The following is a 24,755-nucleotide window of genomic DNA, read 5'->3' on the forward strand; positions in this document are numbered from 1 at the left end:
ACATGCAATGGCTGGAAAGGAAGAAAGCATCCTGTTATTCCTGGATGGATACAGCCACTGCTACAGCACAGAGCTGAGGAAGCACGTTGAACATTTACCTGAAGATCTGAGATTTGCTACACAGGTGTTAAATAGAGACCAGAATCCCAGATAAGACATGGAAGGGGAAGGCAGGGTGTGCAAGGACTTAAAAAGGGTCAGCAGGGTCAGAGAAATGAGCCGAGGAACATTCTTAGCAGAGCAGGAATGAACAAAGGGAAAAAAGCAGCAGCAGGCCAGGCCAGAAGATAAGAAGTTGAGGCAACCAAGGAATCAGATAAGAGGAGTTATAGGAGATGTTTTTCAACCCTGTGGGTGGTTCAGCTCAGGGCTGCCTTTGAGCCTGACAGAAGGATTTGAAAGTGGCTGGAAATCCATTGTTCCCATGAAAGGTCTCCTCCAAGCTGAAAGCTCAGCTCTGTGTGCAGGTGCTGCCTGAGCAGAGCCCTGCAGGGCAGGCTGGGGAAGGAGGATGAGGAGAGCACCCAGGACGTCTCCACACTCACAGGAGCAGCACCATGGCTGATGAGATGAAAGGGGGCTGCTTGTTTAATCAGCTCCTTTCTCCTCTCCCCCAAAGAGGGTGGTTAAAGTGGTGCTGAAATTTGAGAGCACTTAGGAGACAAAATAAAGGGAAGGGGTGGGATGGAAGGTGAAAAAACAGCTTAGAATGATTGCTGGGAGTAGGGAACAAAATAATTAGTTAAATACAGGACCAGATCTTCAGGAACAGTAAGAGAAACCAAGAAGAAAAGAAAATTATGATGGAGAAGAACTATAAAACCCAAGAGATGTCCATATGAAGAGTAGAAAATGGCCAAGTGCCTGGGCTTGGCCAAGCACAGCTTGGCAGGATCCCACCAGGAACGTGCAGCTCCAACCCCTGGGCTTCCCGAGCCTTTGTAAATCCAGGTGCTCCCTTTTCTGTCCCACAGCTGCTGTCCCTGAGGTGCAGATGATTCCCCAACAATACCCACAGGCTAATCTGGCAGTGGGACTGTGGCAGGGTTACAGGAATTCTGTGGAGGGGATGTCCCTGTGTCGTGCCCTCCCTGCACCTCCCACAAACCATGGCTCAAAAATCACAGAAAAAACTTTAAATAACCTCAGAGTGTCCAACACCCACTGGAACAATGGGTTGTAACACCAAGGCTGCTGCCATAAAGCTCACAAGAAAAAGGACATATGAAGAAAATGGGGAAAAAAAATGCACAGCATGAACAGAAACCTGCAAAAACTGGGGCTTAGCTGTCAGACAAACCAAGAGTTTGAATACAGTTCTTGAATAGAGTAAGTTTGGTATTCTTGTCTCTAGAAGCAAATAACAAAAAATTATTTTTCCATTTTACCTAAAAGGGGCTTGCTGCTATGAAATAAATAATGAGTGGCACAGCCTTACTTAATCTGTAACGACCTTAAACATTTGGGGAAAATGATGAATGCAAAATATTTTATACTATTAAATCCAGAGAACTTTTCTGTTTGTTTGGGGCCTTTTTTTATTTTTGAAAATGCATATTTCCTCCAACTTTGTAGGAAATTAACTCTTCACAGAAATTCACAATATTTTCTTTTTGAAGATGTTAAGATTGAAATAGGAAACCCATTTTAAAAAAACTTAAGAATGGGTCCTCTTTATTTATGCAAAGATGTGAAATAAAAGCACTGAGTCCACCAGCAGCATTTCTATCCCTCCTCTGTGAGCTGAGCAAAGACTGTAAACAAGGCACAAGGAACAGGAACCACAGGTATTCCGTGTTAGCAAATCCCAGTGCTGGGACACCACAAAGTGAAAACTATTTTTAAATTAATACTTTGTGTTTCAATATCTTAATTATGCATCTTTTATAAAATATCGTTCCCCTGATCAACAATATTTCTTCAGCCATCAGGAAGGAAATATTAATTTGAGGATAATGGCTCAAATTTGTTTTTAACAAGCACAGAACTTCTGCCCAACTGCAACCATACACATGACCTGGAAAATGCACAGCTCTGAGCAGCATAAATAATAGCATGAGGGGGTTGTTTTGTTTTGGATTGCTGTTTTTTTAAATAATATCCTTAATGGGGTGGGAGGAGATTGCTGGTGTTATTACGTACTGCAGCCAACATACTTGACCAGCTTCAATTCAGTACTTATTAAAAACAGAAAACATTTCTGGCTGTGTTGGATAGTGAATAATTAGTTGCAAAATCAGTTTAATGTTTACATAGATTACAAGTGCAAAATATGAGTCGAGTGAAATGGGAGAAGCTGTTGCATGCATTTTTTAGAAAAGCAAAATACTTTGCCTGCACAAGCAACTGACCCCAAACTTCCCTCGTCCTCTAAAAATCTCATTTACAATCATATTTAATTTTTTTTCATTCAGGTGAGTTAAAAGTATCTGTATCTCCATAGCTTCCACTGCAATAATTAGTTCAAATGCTGTGCAGTAAAACCCTGTCTCCCCCAACTATAACACAACGTTCAGCTGACTTTGGAACCAAGGTAGGGACAGGGGACTGAATGGCAAAGCCTGGGACAAACTTTTAATGGAACATTATTAATAAATTGTGCTCACCCCATTTTAAATCAGATCTAACAGCAACTCCTCTCTTATTACTTGTTTGATTTTTCAGCCCACGTCTGTCACGTAACAACAACCACCAGACCCCCTGGCTCGCCCTGTGCTGCCCCAAAGGACAGATGACAGACGGTGCTCCCTGCTCTGACGTGCAGAACACAGAAAAATCCCAAGGGCCGCTGACAGTCCCACTGGGGATTTTCCTTGGCACATAAAGGTTAGTGATCCTGAGTCAGAATATGAGGAAAAAAGGGCAAATTACTTTCTCTCCCCCCATCAAAATATAATTTTCAACTCAACACGAGCAGATCTTTAAAATACTATAAATGAGTTTTTCCAAATCTGAATTAAATACAAATCGCCAGGAACATTTTAAGTGCTAAATCAAATGTAGCCTAATTTCATAAAGAAAACATGACATAAGCATCTGTTCTGAAGCACAAAATATAATAAAGCAGAAAATTTGGGCATCGTAGTGCTAGCATTTCAGGTTACCTGCTGCATCCAGCTCTAGGCAGAGACAGATTTGAAAACTGGCATCTATCTGAAGCCCCTAAAAAGCTCACTCACAAGTCTCATGGATTGAGGAAGCTGAAATCTTGCACAGCACACATAATGTGGAAAGGCAGAAAAGAGATGGAAGCATTGAATAAAGCAGCTTTATTTATTTTAAAACTAAACCATAGCTAAGCCCACACGGGGGAAAGCCTGTTATCCCCTTTTCATTTTCTGCACTACGACATTCAAACGTAGTTCCTTCCCTCTGATGCTGAAAGCTTTCAAATGCATTAAGAAAACAAGCAAAAAAATAAACAAGATTTCTCATTATTACTAGAGATTCCACTAAATGCTACCTCTCCGACACAAAAGCAGCAGTAGAAAACACCAAATCATTGCATTTTCCTGCTCAGTGCAACATATCTTTACAAGCAGCTCGCTGCGAAGACGCCATTTTATCAAACCTGAAACGCAGCCAAAAGCTCAGGACGCTGTGCTGCTGCTCTCTCGCTGAAATGTTATGTAATAAATTGATTTAACAGAAGCAGATGCTATTTTCTCAGGGTTAGGGTTACTTTCTCTCTTTTTTTGGCTCTAAAAAGGGCTGATGGGTAATAAAATACCTGAAGAAAGGAGCCGCCCAACCATCCTAGGAGACGCTACATTGTGTGCAGAGCTGTTTCTACTCCTGCCTCTACGTTCTCCAGGGCTCCCGGCTTCAATATGTCGGCTGTGTACAGTGTAAGCCTCATCCTGTAGAGCTGCCAAGAAAATCTCTCTGTGCGAGCGCGCGCCCAGACAACCTGCGAGCTCGGCCGGGCCTCGGCTGCACTGGCTATGGAAATGCCCTTTCCACGCACAGCCCTCCTCCCCCTTCCCCGGCTCCGCTCCCCGGCTCTAGGTGAAGGTATCAACAGAGAAGGATTTTTAAGCTTTGATTATCTAATTGCAGCTGACACTAAACCGATCTTCCTTCCTCTTTAAATTCTTTCAACTGTCACAAAACATTTTCACTTCGGGACCCAGCTACAATTAGCGCCCGTAGCTGCTTTTCTGCCGCTTTTGAAAGTCAGCCAAGAGAAGACGCGGGCGCTGCCGAACGCCTGCCCCTGCTCGGAGTCCTCCTCCTTCCTCCTGCCCCAGGCTCCTGCCCAGTGCCTTCTTCCTTCCTCCTGCCCAGCATCCTCCTCCTTCCTCTTGCCCCAGAGCTCCTGCCTCCTCCCCAGTGCCTTCCTCCCTTTCCCAGCCCCATCTCCTGCCTCTTGCCCGGTGTCCTCCTCCTTTTCCCAGCCCCATCTCCTTCCTCCTACCCAGTGCCTTCCTCCCTTTCCCAGCCCCATCTGTGCCTCCTGCCTGGTGTCCTCTTTGCTTTCCTAGCCCTATCTTCTGCCTGGTGTCCTCCTCCCTCTCCCAGCCCCATCTCCTGCCTCCTGCCCAGTGCCTTCCTCCCTTTCCCAGCCCCATCTCCTGCCTGGTGTCCTTTTCCCTCTCCCAGCCCCATCTCCTGCCCATCACCCTCCTCCCTCTCCCAGCCCCATCTCCTGCCCATCACCCTCCTCCCTCTCCCAGCCCCATCTCCTGCCTGATGTCCTCCTCCCTCTCCCAGCCCCATCTCTCCTGCCCATCACCCTCCTCCCTCTCCCAGCCCCATCTCCTGCCTGGTGTCCTCCTCCCTCTCCCAGCCCCATCTCCTGCCCATCACCCTCCTCCCTGCTCCAGTACCAGCTCCTGCCTCATCGCTCTCCTCCCTGCCCCGGCTCCTTCCTGTGCCAAGCGTCCTCTCCCCTGCCCCAGCTCCCGCCCGCCGCCCTCCTCCCTGCCCCAGCGGCAGCTCCCAAGTCCCAGATGTACCCTGGACTGCTGCCAAGCCCTTAATGACTTCCCTGCCTCTATCTAAACCAGCTCTAAGTGGCAAATGCGAGCGCATTAATCAGCGGCGCAGTTGTTTATAGAGGCAGGGAAGAGCTGCCCGAACAATGCGGCAGGAGAGGAGCGGGCGCTGCCTGCGCCTGCACAGCGGGACCGACCATCTTGGAACACCCTGGGCTGGCAGCCTCGGCTCCCTCCAAGGCACAGGAACGCTCACAATGGGGTCAGCTTTACATTTTTAGGGCCTAAAGATCATCATAAATGCCAAGATTGCACACAGAGGGCTTTTATCAGTGTCCAAAGGCAAATCTCGAAGGCTAATTCCCACAAACTTCCAGCATGCCCAATGCACTCCTTTAGGATTATTTCCCCTCCTACCTGCCCCAAATACATATTAATGATGTGGTAAATGGGGCACGTTTCAGCTGTGCTGTTTCAGTTCCTGCCCGGGGCTCACCAGGGCAGTGTTGCCCCTCTGTCCTGGATCTCCCCACCATGGCTCTTTAAAGCTGTGGCCACACTCTCAGGGTCGCTGCCACTTCAGCACCGAGGCACAATCGCTGCTGCTATTCTTGGCTCAAGAACTGCTCCACTGAAGGACTCCTGAAAATAGTTGGTTTCCTCCTGAAGACATTTATTCTCTGTTTCTCTGCAATAGTCTCTGAATACCGGTCGGGTTCAACCTCATCTCAGAAACAAACAACAGATAAACAGAAATAAAATCTGTTTGGTTTAGTTTCTATTCAGAAAATTATTTCAAATGCACCCAGGAACTAAGCTTGAGAGCCAATTTTGCAAGAACAGTTTTAAGTGGAACTATTGTTGTGGTATATTACATTCCTTTAAAACTAACTATACGTGATGGAAATTTCCATTAGTTAAAATGATTCGTCAAAACTGGGCTCCTTGTATTTTTCCTATAAATAACACAAACTTCCTATAATCAACTTCAATTTATGAAGGCAAGTACTTATATAGGGCACCTATTGAAGGGGACTGTCTTTACCAGACAGGGTACACAGAAAGGCAAAGAAGAACCCCAAGAAATGAGTCACAGCCCAATAAAAAGCTTGGAAGCAAAACGAAGTGCAGCTTCCAACTAACTGTGCTGGCAGAGCTCATCCTTTCCCTTCCTATCTTGGACCAACTATGATAGGAAATGTGTCTCATAAATTTAAAATTCATCATTATTAATACCTGAGCACTAAAAATGGGGTTTTGAAAAGTGATGCAGCCTGCTCACCTGGTCTAAGCAACTATCCCTGATACACACCAGGTGACATTATCCCAACCCAGCAAGGAAGGCCTCCAGCAATGGAGCCTGCACATTCCCAAGTGCTCTATCTCACTTCTCAAGATCTCTTTCATAACAGCAGGATTTTCCTAATGTCCCCCCTCAATCTTCCTTGTTGGAATTTTAGCCCATAATTTCTTATCTGATCCATCACAGGCACATAGAAAGTATCATTTCCTTCCCTGCAGCAGCCATTTAGGTATCTCAGCATTTATAATTCCAATCTTCCTTTCACTCAGCAGCTCTGACTCCTTCCTTCTTTGCAAGGCTTTTCTCCAGGATTTCTACCCATTCCTGCTGCACTCCTCTGCTTCTTCCAAGTGGTTCTTTCTGAAGTGCAATACCTCCAGCTGGAAAGTTCAGATGCCTTATCCCACATGTCCCTCAGGAACAGTGCTGCCTCAATCCCTCAGGGTCTGGTCTCCTTTTAACACATTAATCAAGTTTATCCTGTGACCAGTTTTTGCACTGAGACACCCACACATCTGTATTTGGGTACAGAGCTGCTCTGGCCAAAATAAAGAAACTTTCCCATTTCTTTATTTCTTAATTACACAGCTGTGCCACCACTATTCCATACTGGAATTTTGCCTTTCTGTTGCCTAGCACTCTTCTCCAGTTGGTCTCAACCAAAATTTTATTGAAGGCTGTTGTTTAACCATCCCCTTTGGTACAACCTGCTCTCCACAAACCCCACTGACTCTGCATTTCTCTCCTGAAAAGTTCAACACACAGAAATGGCTGCTTTAGGGCATTTTTTCCCCCTAGGATCATTCTAACAGTTACTCTGACTGATTTACACTTCCTCAGTTCTCACTTTCTCACCTCTTAACATTAGTTGGCTTTTTTCTTTTTTATAGTTTTCATACTCTCAAAGTGACCACATTGCTCCACTCCATTCTCTGCTTAGTCTGCTACATGATGAATGATGCACAAGATGACATGCCATTATTCCAGACAACTGGAAACTCTATTTCCTGAAGTCTCTATCTCACTGTAGCTTTAGTTTAAGTTTACAGATGATGGGGAAAGGTATTTAAAGTATTCCTGATGCCACCCATGAGTGCTCTGTCCCACTGACCTTGCTCTTACTACTGACTCACTTATCAAAGAGTTAGCTTTTTGTTCTTTGGGGCTCTTTTCCTTCCAAACTGCTACAAAATGTCTTTATTTCTTCCTAGTAACATTATATAGAATTCTTGAGCTGTACAAATTCAGCTTTCCTGTAGTTTTCACATCACCTGAGTGTGCATCTGGGACTTTCTCCTCTTCCCAAGGACTAAACTCCTACCTATCCCTGGTCACTTTGACCTTAGCTGTGTTGTACCTTTTACTTCTGCACCATCAGGACAGGTCCTGCTGCTTGGTCTCTTCACAATCTTTGTCAGCAACTGCCACCTGCACATTTGACCACCTTGCCAGGCTGTTTCCTGACCTTTCTTTCCTCACCAGGGCAGTTCCTGTCCCTAGCTGTCCCTTCAGCACAGCCATCCCCAGTGAAGCTGGAGAAGAGCTGCAGCTCCTGAAGCAAAAGCAGCCACCTTTGAGCCATCAAGCTTTTGCACAGCCCCACTCTTTGAAAGTGAGGACAGCAAAATGACAAAATCACCTCAGTTATTTATCCTTCCACACATTTCTATTTTTCTTTCTCCCTATGCAAAATTCTAATCACTGTCAAAGCGATTTGAAGCAGCAGATTTATTTTTCATGCTCTGCTGCCTGATGTCAGATAACATGCACAATACAGAAAAATTTGTTCCAAAGATTAGTTTACTGATGAGTTTTTACCAGAATTTTTCATTCCTAATGCCCATATTTGGGCTACACAGAGATTCCACTTCCCTGTATTCAAAGCATTATAAGGAGTTTTTGAAAATTTTGATGGGAGACAAAACTCTAAACTAGCTTAGGCTCACTTCCCACAACTTTCCTGTCACTGCAGTTCAGAAAATGTTCCTCACCCAGGAGACAGAACCATGGGTTAGATCCCTTCTCTGTGTTATCTGCCACATTTATGGCCTTGTGTGATGTTTTAACTTCCTTTTGTCTAAACCCACACCTGGCACCAGTGACCTTTGGGAACACTGCCTGATTTCAGGGCCACAGATCACACCATAAGTGCCACCAAATGCTGAACAAAGCCCTGAGAAACAGCATGAGGAGCCAGAAACACAATCACCTCTTACACCTGAACATCCCCTTACAGCACTATTTGAGTGAGACTAGTGGCAAAAAATGTAATCAAGCCAAATTCTTGATTCTGGTAATTTTTCAAATTTCTGGTAATTTTTCCCATGTTTTGATCCCAATAGTAGGAGAACTATTCCACAGCCATGTTACAGAAATGTGTCTACAGTGATGTGCAGTGGATTGCTCTGCAAATTGTGGCCAACAGAGGAGTGTAAAAGGATTGCAGCTCTCAGGAGTTTCTTGGCAGGATGGAATTGTGTGGAATTGTGTGTTTGTCATACACAGTCACCTTCCACTGAAGCAGCATGAAGAGCCAATTCCTGTGTTTCCAAAGAAATATCTCCATGCTGCTTTCTTCATTTGAGATCAACAGCCATGACACCATGAAGCACAACATCCAGGTATTATGGAGAACTTTTTTTTAAAGTGCATTTTTTATATAAAGTGTGAACTTATATACATAGGAAGTGTGCAAACACAATGAATGAATATTACCTAATTTCTACTTTAAAGCTTTTAATGTTTTAACCATTACATATTAAAAACTCTGCTCTGGGAGATCCAGAATAAATCCATTTTTAAAGTCTCTGGTTTTAATTGTGTAACTTTCCAACTAAAAGCAAAAACACAGTAATGTTTTGCCAGCAAAGATATACTGCTAATGGAATTGCAGAATATGAGCCCAAAGAGGTGAAGTTCAGCAAATCATTTCCATAAAAGCACTTTTCACATGTGCTTTGTTTGTCAAAGCTCAGCCTGTTTGCAATGCCTTCAGGAGATCAAGCTAAATCTTATTTCAGACTTTTGAAATTAAACTTTATTAATATATTTCAGAACTGCTCTGGCATGCCTTACCTACAACCATCACAAATCACCAAGAGCTGAACTGCTCAACCTGAATTCTTCAAGCATGACTTTGGCAGAAAGGTCTCTATCACTTTGCTGGATTTAATGAACCAACTGAATGTCAAAGCTTATCAGTGTTTTCCAACTATATTGACTGAAGGCATGATCATCTATCTCTAAAACTTTTCTCCAAATTTGACTTTACAACCATATAAAATTCTGAGGGAATTCTGAAGTAACTGCAGTTAAAGGCTTGGATGGAATGAGTACTGTCAGACATGATTTTAACAGTAACCAGCGTATTTTAATCTTGCTTCCTAAAAAATTATTAAAATAAAAGTTAATACAAAGAGATTATAAGAAGAGTTAAACTGTCACAGAAGAGAACTCAGCAATTTCCAGCTGCCCACTTCAAGGTGCCATGAGCATGAATCTCTCAACTGCAGCTAAAGAAACCTTCAAACACAAAATAAACCTTCCAGCTCCAGAGAAAAGAAGAACAAAGTTCAGCACAAAATCTGGCATCAGCCCACACATGGAAAATAAATCTCTGTTTCTAACTGCTGTCAAACTCTCACTTCACAACAAACAACAGATAGAACAAATTAAGAGTGTAACTCGAGGTCCCACAACACTGGTGTGTTTACTCATTCTGATTTACTGCAGCAGTTACTTGCTCTCATTTCTTTCTGGACTTTGGAAACAGAGAATATGGATCTGTTCTGCAAAATACTCTACTTGCCAATAAAAAGATGGGCACAAGTTCCACCCTGACTCCTGCAGGATGTGGTATGTTGCTTTTTGAGTTGACAGATGGTGGTTTCACATTGCTGAATTTCAGGAAAGTCAAAGATATCTTGGAGAACTGATAACTTCTTTTGATCTCTGCTCTAATAATCATCAAACACACTGGTTGCCTGGAAACTCCTATATAAAATTCATCATTTGTAAAGAAAGTAAGAAATCTCTATTACTTGTTATTTTTAATCTCCCATGGTAGCTTCCAGAAATGTTCCTAATTCTTTTAGATAACATGGCAAAGGATCATTCCAATAATTCAATGAATAGGAAAATGCCTCACACCTTAGTGAGGGAAGTTATCTACTCACCTGCTTAGTGGAGTCAGATGACAAAGTGGGGAGGGAACAGATAAAGAGTCACAACTTTAAAAATAACAACCTAGACTAGATAATAGAATACTGCTCATAAATTAGAGATACAGCTTTCCTTCAGTGTAATCCTGGAAAGGATTACAGAGGGGGCAGGTCAAGAACAAGCTCTGTAGCTCAAGACAGACATTCCAGACAAATAACTATTCTACTCTAAAGTACTTCAGAAAACAGTTCCATAATTGTTAACAATGAATAAAACACTGTTTTCAAAGGACAAGATTTCTAAAATATTCTATGTAATTTGAAATGTTTTCATTTAATAACAGTTTGTCTGGTTAACATTTTAGAGATTACCTTAAGAGAGAAACAAAAAATCCCTACTCTCATCCACTTCACTGATACTTCTAGGTGATAAACCTGACAAAGAATATATTAGTGGCCATTAATTCCCACTTGCCTTACATTGGCAGAACATCCTTTTTAATTCATGACATTGCAGTTAAGTTCTGATAAGTGTTTTGGATAGGCCAAGGCAGTAGATAACAGGGGCTGCTGATAAGAGAATAAAAAGATAAAACAGTGTGATTTTTGGAGTGGAGAGACTGGCAGTGACTCTCCAACAGGATTCCTTGCACCTGGGCAGTTATAAATAAGGCCTGAAAGGAGCATGAAGGCATAATTACAAATTAACTGAAGGGATATGATGCTGTAAGAAAAGCTACAGACATGAACTCCCATCAAGCATCTTCTGGGTACAAGATGCTCAATGTAGGGCAACCCTGACTCTCTGATGACACCAGACCATCCATGAAATGTGTTCATGATGAGCCTAAAGAGGCCAGCACAGCTCTGAGGGGCTCTGGGCAGGGCAGGACAGGGAGGAGTCCTGAGCACTGCTCCATCTCTGCCTTTACATCCTGAGGATGTCCAAAAATGCCCCTGCAGGGATCCCTCTCCCATACTGCAGGTGCTGTTCAGGCAGACAAAATTCCTCTTTACACACAGCTCAGGTACCTACACCAGCTCTTCTGGACAAGTTTGATTTTTTTGTTCCTTCCCATCATTTCCCCAGAGAACTTTTACCTGCAAAGACTCTTTAGTAAACAAATACCCAGGGAGCCAGAGACAGACATTTAAAGGAAAACAGTTCCTACTGATGCTAAGAGGAGGATGGCAAAAAACTTCCTTTTGATGAAGTATTTCTTAGTGAGAATTCTCCTGTTTAAAATTCTTCATTTTCATATTCACAAAAACACACCAGTTGAAGATTTCTGGGAAAATTCTCATGTTCACAGGATACAGAATTCCCTATTTTTTTCTAAATTTAACAGTCACTCAAATCCTAACAGCTGAGATGAAAAGGCTTTGGCCTTCCCTGGATACTCTTCCTACTTCTTTGCTCTTTATGCTTGACAAGATGAAAACAAAAGGCTGTATTAGAGACTGAGTAAAACTGTGGATATGTGCAATTCACGGCTACAAAGGTCTCTCAGGAGAGAGATACTCCTCCCTTGGCCTCCCAGGGCAGCCAGGCACAGAGCTGCTGTCATTATAAGCTGAGCTGGACATTTCTTTTTTTCCTGCTGTGCCCACAGTCAGTAAATGAGCTGATGCTCCACCTGCTGGAAAGAACTACGTGAGCTCCAGGATTCAGCAAGTTCTTTCTGCGTGCAAAAGGCCATCACTGAAATCTACAAACACCACCTTGTGTCAGCAGACAAAAGGTAGCCAAGATTTAGCTTGTTTGAGATCCTGTTCCAAGGGGTCTGTTCAGTGTGCAGATCTTGTGGTGCCTTTGAAATCTTTGTTTTGACTTGACAGAGTAAAGAGCAACAGGACAATTGTGACTCTATGGACAAACTGCTACTGAGCAATTAAAATTGCAGCTTTAGATTTGAAGTGAGGAAGAAATTGTTTACTCAGAGAGCAGTAAGGCCAGAAAGCCACGGAAATGCTCCAAGGGCTGGAGCCCCTCTGCTCTGGAGCCAGGCTGGGAGAGGTGGAAATGGTCACCTGGAGAGGAGAAGTCTCCAGGGAGAGCTCAGAGCCCCTCCAGGAGAGCTGGAGAGGGACTGGGGACAAGGGCTGGAGGGACAGGACACAGAGAATGGCTGTAAGCTGAACAAGGGTGGGTTTAAGTGAAATATTAAGAAGAAATTCTTCACTCTAAAGGTGTTAAGACACTGGTGCTAGGTCCAACAGGGTTTGGAGCAACCTGGTCTGGTGGAAGGTGGCCCAGCCCATAGCAGGGGGTGGAATGAGATGAGCTTTAAGGTTACTTCAGCCCAAACCATTCCATTAGTATGGTGCTAAGTAACACTTTCACAAAGAGTTTGATCTGGGTTAACTTGTTTGGGACAATAATACAAAATGAAGCTGAAAAGCTGCTGCACTGTTTCTTTTCCTCTCATTTCCACTAACCTTTACTGTCCTCTGAATTTTTCCAATGGTAACATAAAAGCAGCAAGAAAATAAAAACCCCTGGAGGAATTCAACAGTGTAAAACATCTGCTGAGGGTTGCCAATACTACACATACAGCAAGTTAAAATAGGAATTGGGGGAAAAAAAAGCCTCAAGGTAGAAATGCATCTGGCAAGATCAAAGTCAGACAGCTCGTACTACACTCTTACAAGGAAAGTTCCTTTATGAGTTATGTTATGATTTACAGTGGCCTTTGTTTCATTAAACTCGAACACAGATGCTTCAGATCCATCTACCAGGATGCCTGGAAGGAACCTCCTGACCCTCAGGCAGCCTGAGCCACTGCAGTTGGCTGCTCTGTGTGTGCCACATAAATAATGATGAGAGGGGCAGCTCCAATCTCTGCTCCCCAGGACCTGAGGGAATGGCTGGGGCTGTGCCAGGGGAGGCTGGGTTGGATTTTAGGGAAAGGTTCTTCCCCCAGAGGGTGCTGGGCCCTGGCCAGGCTCCCCAGGGAATGGGCACAGCCCTGAGGCTGCCAGGGGTGCCCAGGGTGGGGTTGTTGGGGTGTCTGAGCAGGGACAGAGGCTGCACTGGGTGATCTTTGTGGGTCTCTTCCAGCTCAGAACATGCTATGATTTCTATGGTTCCAGAATTCTGGGAATAAAATAATAAACCTATCTCTGACACAGAACATTAGTCTGACAGTTAACAAACATTTCCCAATCCAGAAGAAGCCAAGAATGTCAGAAGCATCCCTGATGAATTGGGATTTGCAAGGAAGATTGCTGTCAGAAAAGTTAGAGAACTGCTGGGAAATGATTACTTTCCCTCTCACCAAAGCCAAAGACTTGAGAATACAGAAGCAGAATCTCTTCCCTTCCTAAAAAAGAACCACTTTAATAAATAATAAATTGATTCATTTTGTCTGTTCAGTTTTAGGTTTCTGGGGAGTAGCTGAGTGGTATTTTCAAATGTATTTCAATAACCATAGAAGCTGTAATTTCAGAGAGAGATTATTCTCTTATCTAACTAAAACTTCTAAGGACAACACCAAAGAATTATCTCTGTTGTAGTCCTGCTCAGCAGCAAAAATAGCAAAAGATTCACTAATGCCCAAAGGGAAAATCTGCAGACAGTTCAGATCCAGATTTTGTGATGTTTGCCAGTGCTAATGAGTGATAATGAGCAACACTTGAGATCACACAGAAATGACTAATATTCAAGATATCAAACCCCTCCTTTATGATTTAGTCCAGATCACTTTTTTAAGCCATGGATAACTGTATGCCAGAACAGTCCCTGCTTTGCCTGACATCCACACAAAGCAGAGATGGAAAAGGGGATGTGCAGCACTGAGCTCATCCCCACTGCAAAGCTCACACCATTGAAGAGAGCTCTTATTTCCCACCAGCAGCTTCAGGAAAATAAAGTTAGCTAAGAGACTTATTTCTCAACATCCAATTTCCAACAGCCAAAGAAAGGCCTGTGTGTCTGTCTGAGAGCCCACCTCCAGTGCTGGATCCAGCTCTGGGAAGGATGGAGAGCAGGAGAGAGTCCAGAGGAGGCCATGGAGATGCTCCAGGAGCTGCATCCCCTCTGCTCTGGAGCCAGGCTGGCAGAGCTGGGGGGCTCACCTGGAGAGGAGAAGGCTCAGGGAGAGCTCAGAGCCCTTCCAGGACCTGAAGGGGCTCCAGGAGAGCAGGAGGAAGACTTGGGATGGAGGGACAGGAAAGGGGAATGGCTTCTCACTGGCACAGGGCAGCATTAAATGGGATATTGGGATTAAATTCTTCCCTGTGAGGGTGGGCAGGCCCTGGCACAGGTGCCCAGAGCAGCTGTGGCTGCCCTGGATCCCTGGCAGTGTCCAAGGCCAGGCTGGACGGGGTTTGGAGCAACCTGGGACAGTGGGAGGTGTCCTGCCCATGGCAGGGGGCTGCAAATAGCTGTTCCCTACCATCCCTTCCAACTCAAACCCTTCTGTGACCTGCAAAGGACAGAATGAAGTGGTAAAAAGGCCTAAAACACTCAACTACTGTTCCCAAAGTATTCTTTTCCTAAGGTGAAAACAAGAATCAAGAGCATAAGCAAGCAAAGGTATAAAAATGTCACAGAACATAAGTTACTATTCCTTATGTACAGACTTGCAAAACACTGCTCAAGGACCATAACAATTATCAGAATAACAGATTTAACTTGTAAACACCCAAATTCCCAATGCTTCTGTAAGAATCATCACTTATTTACACTTTCTGAAGATCCATTAGAGCTACCAAAGAAACAAAGGGGGGAAAACAACAAACTGGAGGAGACCCCACAGCTCTGAGCACGTGAACAACAAATAAAATCTTTTACAAGTGGATGCCAGAAATGGCACATTGTGCCAGAATACGAGTATACAGCCAGGAATTACAAGTAAACCTCAAATATGAGGATATTTCGAGTAAGAATACAATAGGTGAGGATTGGAATTTTAAAATTGAATTTTAAAATGGCTATTTAAAATGAAATTTTCATATGGCATTTTAAAACAAAGTTTTCAAATAGCATTTTAAAACCAGAATTTTAAAATGGCATTTTAAAAGCAGAATTTGAAAATAGCATTTTAAAACAAAATTTTAAAATGGCATTTTGAAATGGGATTTTTAAATGCCCTTTTTGAAATGAGAATTTTAAAACAGAAATTTTAAAATGGCATTTTAAAACAAAATTTATAAATAGCAATTTAAACCAAAAATTTTTAATGGCATTTTAAGATGAAATTTGAAAATGGAATTTTAAAATGAAATTTGAAAATGGCATTTTAAAACAGAATTTTCAAATGGCAGCAATTTAAAAATTTTTAAATGGCCTTTTGAGATGAAATTTGAAAAAGGAATCTTGAAACAAAATTAGAAAATGGTGTTCTAAAACACAATTTTCAAATGGCATTTTAAAATGGAAATTTTCCAATGGTATTTTAAAATGGAAATTTCAAATGGCATTTTGAAACAAAATTTTCAATGGAAATTTCAAACCAGAATTTTCCCAGCGGCATTTTAAAATAAAATTTTCAAATGGCATTTTAAAATGGAAATTTTTAAAAGGCATTTTAAGACGAAATTTGAAAAAGGAATCTTGAAACGAAATTAGAAAATGGTGCTCTAAACCAGAATTTTCCAATGGCATTTGAAGATGAAATTTTCCAATGGCATTTGAAGATGAAATTTTCAAATGGCATCTGAAGATGAAATTTTCAAATGGCATATGAAGATGAAATTTTCAAATGGCATTTGAAGATGAAATTTTCAAATGGCATTTTAAAACGGAAATTTTCAAATGGCATTTTAAGACGGAATTTGAAAATAGAGTTTTAAAACAAAAACCTAATATGGCATTTTAAAACCAAATTTTCAAATGGCATTTTAAACCAGAATTTCCAAAGGGACTTTCAAACCAGAATTCTCCGGTGCCATTTCAGCCCAGCCTCAGCAGCGCAGGAGGCAGCCCCGCGCCGCAGCGGCCGCCGCGCCCTTACCTGGCTGCGCCTTGCCGGGATGCTGCTGTGCCGCTGCTCCCTGCTGAGGAGGAGGAGGAGGAGGAGGAGGGCTGGCTCCCGCTGCTGCTGCTGCTGCCGTGCCCGGCGCCGGGCCGGGGGCACTGAGAGCCCCGGCGGGCAGTGGCTGCCCCCGCTTTAGGAGCTGCTTCTGTTCCTGCTGGCGGAAGCGGGGAGGCACCTCTCGGGGCAGGTAGCGGGACGCCGCAGGCTGCTGCCCGTTGGCAGACGCGCGCTTGCCATTGCTGCTGTTGGTGAGAGTGCTGGTGGAAGTACTGGTACCGGTACCGGCAGGTTGGGGCTGGCTTAAACTGGTCTTAATAGGTTCTGGCACTAGGGCAAAAGAAAATAATCGTCATTGGTTTCGGATCTGAAAAGCTATCAGGTTGTTTTTTAAGTGTAATTGGTAAAGGGATGGTTTGTAGCCACCGAGAAGTTGGCAGAGTGTGTTAGTTTTTGTGTAGGTTTGTACTGGAAGCTTTTATGCCCTCCTGAAACAAATCGTCTGTATGGTTTAAAACAGGAGGGAGGACAAAAGAAAGCTTAGACAATTCAGTATTGAACACAACACTCATTTCTGCTGCTGCTGCACCCACTTTGAGCCCCCACGGCCTTTTTAGTCCAGGGGCGACCTTGCCAATATTAACATCAAATCCCAGGGCCTACAGCCATGAAAACAAACATTTTCAGGCTTCTAATAAGCTCCCAAACAAACAAGCCAAAAGACCTGCTCCACCAGCTTATTGAGCACTCACACAAACTTTGGCTTTCTTGTGGTCTTTATCCAAACCTCTGCATCAAACACTTCGAACATCCCAGCCACCGACATCTGCGCTCCAGGCATCCATGTGATACCTCCCACACTAACCCAGCCTGTCATCAGCCAGCCAGGCCACTCTGGAATGTACCTGCACACCTGGCAGAGGGACCAGCAGCACCAGGTCCCTTTGGGACAGGCAGGAGGGAGTGGCCATGGTGCTGGAGGATGGCAGCCCTGGCTCAGCTCACCTGGCAGCAGCTGCCGGAGCTCTTCGGTCACCCAGAGAAACTCTTGGAGCTTCTGGGATGAACAGAACCAAGCACTGCTCCAGCTCATCGCAAGCCACGTCCAACAAGTGCAAAACTGCAGCTCATTCAGTCACAGACTATGCTGAGTGGGAAGGGACACACATGGAACATCCCCCAAGTGCTGGCCCTGCACAGGACCCTCCCCAGGAGTCACCTTGTGCCCAAGGACACCGTTCAAATGTAGCTTGAACTCTGTCCCAGGCACTACAAACCCACAGTCAGCCTCTCTCCAGGCTCTGACACACCTAGAAAACAACAACTTCTACATCTGCACAGGGAACAGCACCAAGGGAATGCCCAGGGTGGCTTCAAAACAAGCAGGGACTTGACCAACCAAAGATATGCCAAAAAGTCTGACAGAACCATCAGCACTTCACTTCTCCAAGCTATTTGTTTTGGAAGCCTAAATAATTTCACCTGTGGTTCTGTCTGAACAAAAAAGGAACTCTAAGACTATTAAAAAATTTGAAGTACCACTAATACGTGAACAGCAGAGAACAACCTTTCATTAGCTTTTCAAAATACACAATCACCTTTGGAAGCAAACAGTTTATCCTTACTTTGAAATTAAAAAAGCAGATAGAAAGTATTGTGGTATGCAGAGTAATTATTTTCAAATACCAAATCTGCATATTCAACATGCATGTGAAAACTGTTTTATTTCCACAATACAAAAAGATAATTCACGTGAAAGAAAATAAGTCTGACTTCATTGTAATGGGTTTATTTCAGCTCCTATTGCTTCTGCTACTACTGCTACAGCAATGTAAGCATTTACCTCTACTACCACAACCATCACAGAGATGCAAACAGTTACAAACAGCGAGATCTGAAGGACTCAGGATTTCTGCAAAGTCATTTACCACAAGGTTCACCCAGAGCACTGCAGACACAGGCTGATCAACCAAAAATAACCCAGCATGGCAGCCAGGGAGCTGCTCCAGCTCGGCTGACAGACCAGGCACACACCCCCTGGTGCCAGCAGATGAGAGGGAATGCCAGGGAAGAGGAGGAAAAGGACAAGAGAATGGAAACCACTCACTGGCACGACGCCAGCAGAGCTGGGATTTGTCTGGCCCCAAGATTTTCATGAGGAATATTAATTAACTGGAAAGATATTTTAGAGAACAAGACAGGCAGCTTCTAAAAAAGCATTATATTCTCAATGTTGTGTATATATAAATCATATCTGGTACTCCCAAAGAGGTGTGCATATAGATATTTTTAAATCACTAATGCAAGTCATAGAATAGACAACACTTTTCACTTTAATGTAAACAAAGGTGTTTCATCATAAAGATGAGGCCAGACAAACCCATTTTCCCAGTGTTAGAGACAATGTTCCCTCTACATATCTGAATCACAGATGAGAGAAAAGAACAAAGAAAATCAAAATACCACTGTGCTTTAGAATTAAAATATTTCTGCATATTCATGCTACTGTTTTTTTCTCTAATCAACTCAGCAAAGTAATTTTTATTTTGTACATCAAAACCTCTTTAAAGAGTACTTAAATGGAAGCTCTTGCAAGAATACTATGTCTACAAATCATGGTAGCTGGAAAAGAACTGTTTAATTACAAAATGACAGGGAATAAAGCAAGAAGAGTTAACAACATCACACCAGTGGGCTTGAGCCCTAAATTCCAGCTTTATACCAAGCTGGAATTTAGACTTCAAACACAGCAACAATACTTTGAGAATACACATTACAAAGACAATGTGAATGTGTTCTAAAAGCCATCCTCAGCAATGTTTAACCAGCAATTTTCACTTGATATGCACTGTGAGAAATACCAAATGTTCCAAGTGTCTGCCCCGGCTGTCCTAATTCTGAATTGCTGTGTGATATTGGCAATAGCAGCATCTTTATGAAGCCCTGAGCCATCCCCCTCCCTGCAGAGCTGCACCCTGAGATGATGGGTGCCCCCTGCAGCACCCACAAAGGGCTTTCCCCACTGTGGGCACAAGGGCTGAGCTGCCAACCCACAGAGCTGCCCCAGGAGCAGCCTGCCCACCCTTCCACCTGCAAGGAATCCACTGCTAATGGCATGTGGGCAGCTGCTGGAAAGGCAGGAATTAAAACACAGAATTTAGCCATTTTATGGCTAAATTTGCCTGAATGCAAATAATGTTGTTTAAATCGTGTGGGGGAAAGGATTTAACAGCCAGTGATTTTCATAACCAGCACGTGATTAAAGAGCTAAAGCAAAAACATTTAAGTGGAAAGGCTCTTGCAAAAATACAATTAAAGGCATAAAATGAAAGCCTTGAGATTGCTTGCTCTTAAGATGTTTGTGATGGGTATCTGCTTACTCTCCATTCCAAGCTGTACACACACTAAACAATGAGCTTGCTTGTAATAATTATCAGTACTTAATGGTATCTAAACTTCTTAATCCAATTTTACCCAAACAAATCCAATAATTACTCCATATGCTTTTTGATGATTACAATCTTGGGAATCCCAACTGCATAAAAAAGTGTTACGAGCAATTGTAGGTGGATTTTATTAATATAATGAATAGGATCAGTCTAACAGATTTCAATTACAACAATAGCTTTTAAGTACATTTCTATGACATAAGGAAAGAACATGCATAAATGAAAGAAACTGGTTAAGCCACATAATACTGATTTATGGCAGCTTTTTCCTTTCATTCACCTCATTAACATTTCTCTGTATTTCAGAATCCCCCACTCCAGCTCTATAAAACTTGCATTTCTAAAGCCTTCAAGGACCAGACATTCCAGAAGAGAAACAGTTAAACCTAGAAATGCATTCTTGGCTGCTACTGTGACAGGATTTATTTACAGCTTCTATTAAACACAGCAGCTCCATTACAAAGTGCTGGATGTGAGGAGAATTTTTGATTATACAATGCCAATGCCTCAATGCGTTAAACATATCATGCCAGCGTATTATTTTTTTCCTTCAGCAATTCGTTCAGGTCATTGTTTGATGGGTTTATGAATTCATTACAGGAAACAGATGGATCCCATAATTCAGAGCTATTCTCCCAGCCAATCATTTGGGCAATTTTTTTCCTCATCTTGCTCCCCCCTCCAAATCAACCTTAATGAAGCCACTTCCTCCACGGCCAGTTCCCTGCACACACACACACACACACTGCAGCACATCACTGCTGCTTTAACCTCCCTCCAAACACTAAAGGCTTTCCAAATAAAGCTGAGCAGCAGCACAATCCCACAGACACCCCCTCTGAGGTCACACAGAGCACCAGGAACTTACCCAAGTCGGGTGAAGGCAGCCACCAAACACAGCGTTAGAGTGGGCAAAACCACAAGTCCTCATTAGTGAGAAACCCATTTTTTATTTGCTCACAGAAGTCTGTTGCTGGAAAAATATTCTTGCTTCCCCCCCCCCCCCACACAATCTACTTTCAAAGGCTGAATTTTCATTTAGCAAATTACCTCCTTTGTCTCCTAAGTGCTGGGATTTGCTATCCACAGTGACATCTGCTGGCAACAGCAAAGGTGCTCACAACTATTGCATAAAACCCACTTCTGATGTATTTACACATTAAATGCCAAATTTTCTGCCTGGATCATCCCTTCCCCCAAAATCATGAACTTCTGGGGGAAAAAAACCTGCAGTCTAATGCCAAGATAATCCCAAAACTTATAATAGCCTTAATAATGTAATCAGAAGCTGCTGTTTGACATCAAAGCCCACACTGAGTGATAAAAGTAAAAATACATGAGTTATTGTGGCTTCAGAACTTTGTCACCATTTATTTAAAGAAATGCCTTGACCTTGGGCCAATTCCTGATGATATCATTTATCTAATACACAGAACAAATAAAGTTTTTTCCTGGTTTAACTTCATTTCCCCCCTCACAGCTGACCACAGTGCAGCTTCTTCTGCTTCCTCTTCCAGACGTTTCCTCTCTACTTTCTTCTCCTGTCCTTTACAACATTTCCTTCCTTAGTCTTTCACCACCCCAATTTGAAAATCTCATCTAAAACCCACTTCCTCCTGATAGACTTCTCACTTCTACCAACTTGGGCCTTCTACAAAGAACTTGATTTTTTTTTTTTTTTTTTGGCCAGGCAAGTGGAAGTCAGAGTAAGAATTAACAGAAAGCTGCAAAGTTCATGGAAAACTTCTAAATCAGTTATTGGAATTTCTCAACAATAGAAGGTCTTAAAACTGCTGGTTTTATGCAAAGGTATGAAATAGAGAAGCACTGAGGACTTCAGTTCCCCACCTCCACTTTGACTCTAAAGCAATGTACCCACAAATCCAGCTGACCTCAGACACTCCTCTGTTCCTCCCACCCCTCAGACCCTGTCATCCACCTCAGTTCAAACAAGCTCTGTCTGTTTGCTCACATTTCCCACCCATGTCCCACCAGCCAAAGCTCACTCTATATATCTTAACTAAGTAATGGCTGCTGAAATGACATTCTTACTTGATATTGTCATAAGCAAAGTGGGAAAATGTGAGCAAAATGTGAAATTGGTTGAAATGTTCTCTGGGAGAATCAATGGCTTGCTGTCAAAACAGAATATGTTTCAGAAGAGATTCCACGGGGACTTGATCCGAGCCTACGCTGCTCAATATTTCCTTAACAGCTGGATGATGGACTAGAGAATATCCTTATTAAATCTGCAAATGACACCAAGATGGGAGAAGGAAGATGGGGGTGGTCAGATCGCTGTGTGACAGGATCAGAGCTCAGCAGTGAGGAACTGGAGAAGAGATGTGACAAAACTACTACAATTCAGTCAGGAAAATCACATCATTAGCAGGAGGAATTGAATGCAGAACAGCAAACAACTCACCCCACAGCAGTTCTGCAGAAAAAGAAGCAATGTTTTAGCAGATCATAAATCAAAGAGGAGGAAAAGATAATAAGAAGATTGTGAAAAGCTCATTGGTGGAATGGGATGAACACCCAGCAACCCATCTACCGGAGCCTGGCATCACAAAGCCTTCCCTGGCTGTACCCAGAGCTCTTCCAGATGGAGCTGGACCACCTGCAAAGGGCACAAAGGAAATGGGAATCTGGAAAAGGGAACTACCACAGCAGGCAGAGGTAAGGGAGCAGTCAATCTACAAGACACTGGGTACACAAATTTTAAAAAAATACAAAGGGGAAGAAGTAATTTGCTCCAGCCCACAGTGAATAAGACAAGACTTGCTGGGTTTAAATGGCAGTCAGGGAGATTTGCACTTACATTTCCCACAATAAGGATGATTAAGGATTATCTGCAGACATGATACAGGTTTGGTGATCTTGTCTCAGGGCAAGAGGATGGAATACATGACCTCTCAAGAACCTTTAGAGCACATTTTCTACCACTCTACATGTAAAACAGAGCTCCAAATCCATCTTACTCAGTTCTCCCACTTCCCTCAGCCATGACAAAGAAATCCTTTTTCTCTCAGGTTGATAGTCACAGCACTCTTCCCAGCTTCTGCTGCTTTTTAAATAAGTTTCAGATGTGGCCTTTCTTCACTAGCCTTCCTTGCAGATCCTCTCCATTTTGTTGCTGATTAATGTAAATTTGAAATGATATCAGACCTGAGTGACATTTTATCCCTTCACCACCACAGTGAATCCTCTGTGTAAGCCCAGCACAGCCCACCCTGAGGCAGAACTGTGCAGCAAAGGGTCAGAGCCCAACTCTATCCACAAACTGAACTTTTTTCTTAAGAGCTGGACAAGTTCCTAACAAAAACACAGATTCTTGAGTATTTTCAGAGCTCAGACACAAGATTTTGATTCCCTTTCTGGAACAGCACCTACATTTTTTTCTTTCAGATCTGTCAGCAGAGATGGTGACAAATACATCTTTTGACAGAAAGATACAAAACCTGTTTTGGGTGACTCAACATGTATTTTTAAGGTTTTTTTCAATCCTATTCTACATTATTCAGGTTGGTGTCACATGCAGCAATCTTGTGAAGAATACTTATACTTTTAACAGTTTTTTATTTGCCTCACTGCTTTCCTCCATGTTAACACTGATTATAATTTTAATTTTAAATTCACAATTAATTAGCTGTGCCATTAAAAATGGTACAGCTAATTAGGTTGATAGGTTGTCATCAACAATAGATTGATAATCCAAAGTAAATATGATGCTCTCCCACTGCAAGCCAAACTCTCTCATGTTTATTGAAAGCTCTGAGTGCACACACATGGGCTTTGCCATCAGCTAATTGATGAGCACAAATTGGACTGTACACACCAGGCCTCCAACTCAGCAGCCCAAGCAAGGAACCAGGACTGTGGTTAAACAGTTAAATTCACAGAGCAGCATTCCTGCAGGATGTGAACTGATAACAGATGGTAACTTTCAAGAATTAACAATTCATCTGTTTCCTTTCAAGTGAGAGTTCTCCAATACCAACATTAATCATGGGCATCTCTGCACACAGACCTGCCCAAATGCTACCCCCTGAAAAGCAACAGATAAATAAATAATTGAATTCACCTAACTAGAAGCTGCTCTCTGTCCTGAAGCCTCTGACACCTCAGCACAGGAGTACTTCCTTTAACGCATCATCACATTTGGAATTCAGACTCCTGCAAACCCAACTCCCATCTCCCAAGAACTTGGCTATTCTAAAGGAAAATAATGAAGCTATTAGAAGTTTTTAATCACCCATATTAATAACATCAAGAAACAACAGCATTAGCAAGTGTCTGAAAAGGACAGGAGGGAGATAAGAGTCATTGCTGAGACGAATTAACTGGTGCAGGAAATTACTACTGTAAAATTTAAGTGAAAGGGTAGCTCAGAATTAAGAGAAGGATTCTCAGCAAGTGGTTAGAAATGCTAGCAGCATATTTTCAGGTTTTATAACACTTTCCTACAGACTGTTCAGTGCTCTTCACAGAGAATTCACATTCTCTATTCCTTCCCAGAGTATTTAGGAAAATCTGAACTCCCCCAACTAATTGTATAAAGACCCACTAGGGAAATATAAAAGTTCTATCCCACCAACAGGACATGAAAGCATCACAAACACAATCCCAAACACAAGCCCAACAATTCAGGAACACAGCAAAGGATGTCAGGAGCCAGCCACGGGCTCCCCCCTTCACTCCAAACCCTCCTCAGTGTTGCTCCAGGCAAGGTACCCCCAGCAGGAACTACACAATAAAAGAGTCAGAGAAGACAGGAAACAGCTTAAAGTTAAATTACACAAAACCAACACTATCATCACTGCAAGTGCCAGTGGGAAAATTCAAGCATATAATAACAGATTAAATAACTTCATACAGAGTCACATAAGAAGTCTGGGCAGAACCAGGAAGTGAATCCTTCAATTTTG

The 24,755-nt window shown here is 42.8% G+C and overlaps 1 protein-coding gene across 4 annotated transcripts in view; it reads right to left on the reverse strand.

Annotated features, from left to right (window-relative positions):
• TNRC6C (trinucleotide repeat containing adaptor 6C) overlaps nucleotides 1–24,755 on the reverse strand; it is a 103,408-nt gene that overhangs the window by 41,878 nt on the left and 36,775 nt on the right. For all 4 annotated transcript variants that reach the window (XM_084218669.1, XM_084218671.1, XM_084218670.1 and 1 more), the window contains exon 4: nucleotides 16,358–16,708. In XM_084218669.1, the coding sequence (XP_084074795.1) occupies nucleotides 16,358–16,708 (351 nt within the window). The remainder of the gene's footprint in view (nucleotides 1–16,357; nucleotides 16,709–24,755) is intronic.

Source organism: Fringilla coelebs (genome assembly GCF_963513975.1).
Source record: "Fringilla coelebs genome assembly, chromosome: 19".
Taxonomy (NCBI): domain Eukaryota; kingdom Metazoa; phylum Chordata; class Aves; order Passeriformes; family Fringillidae; genus Fringilla; species Fringilla coelebs.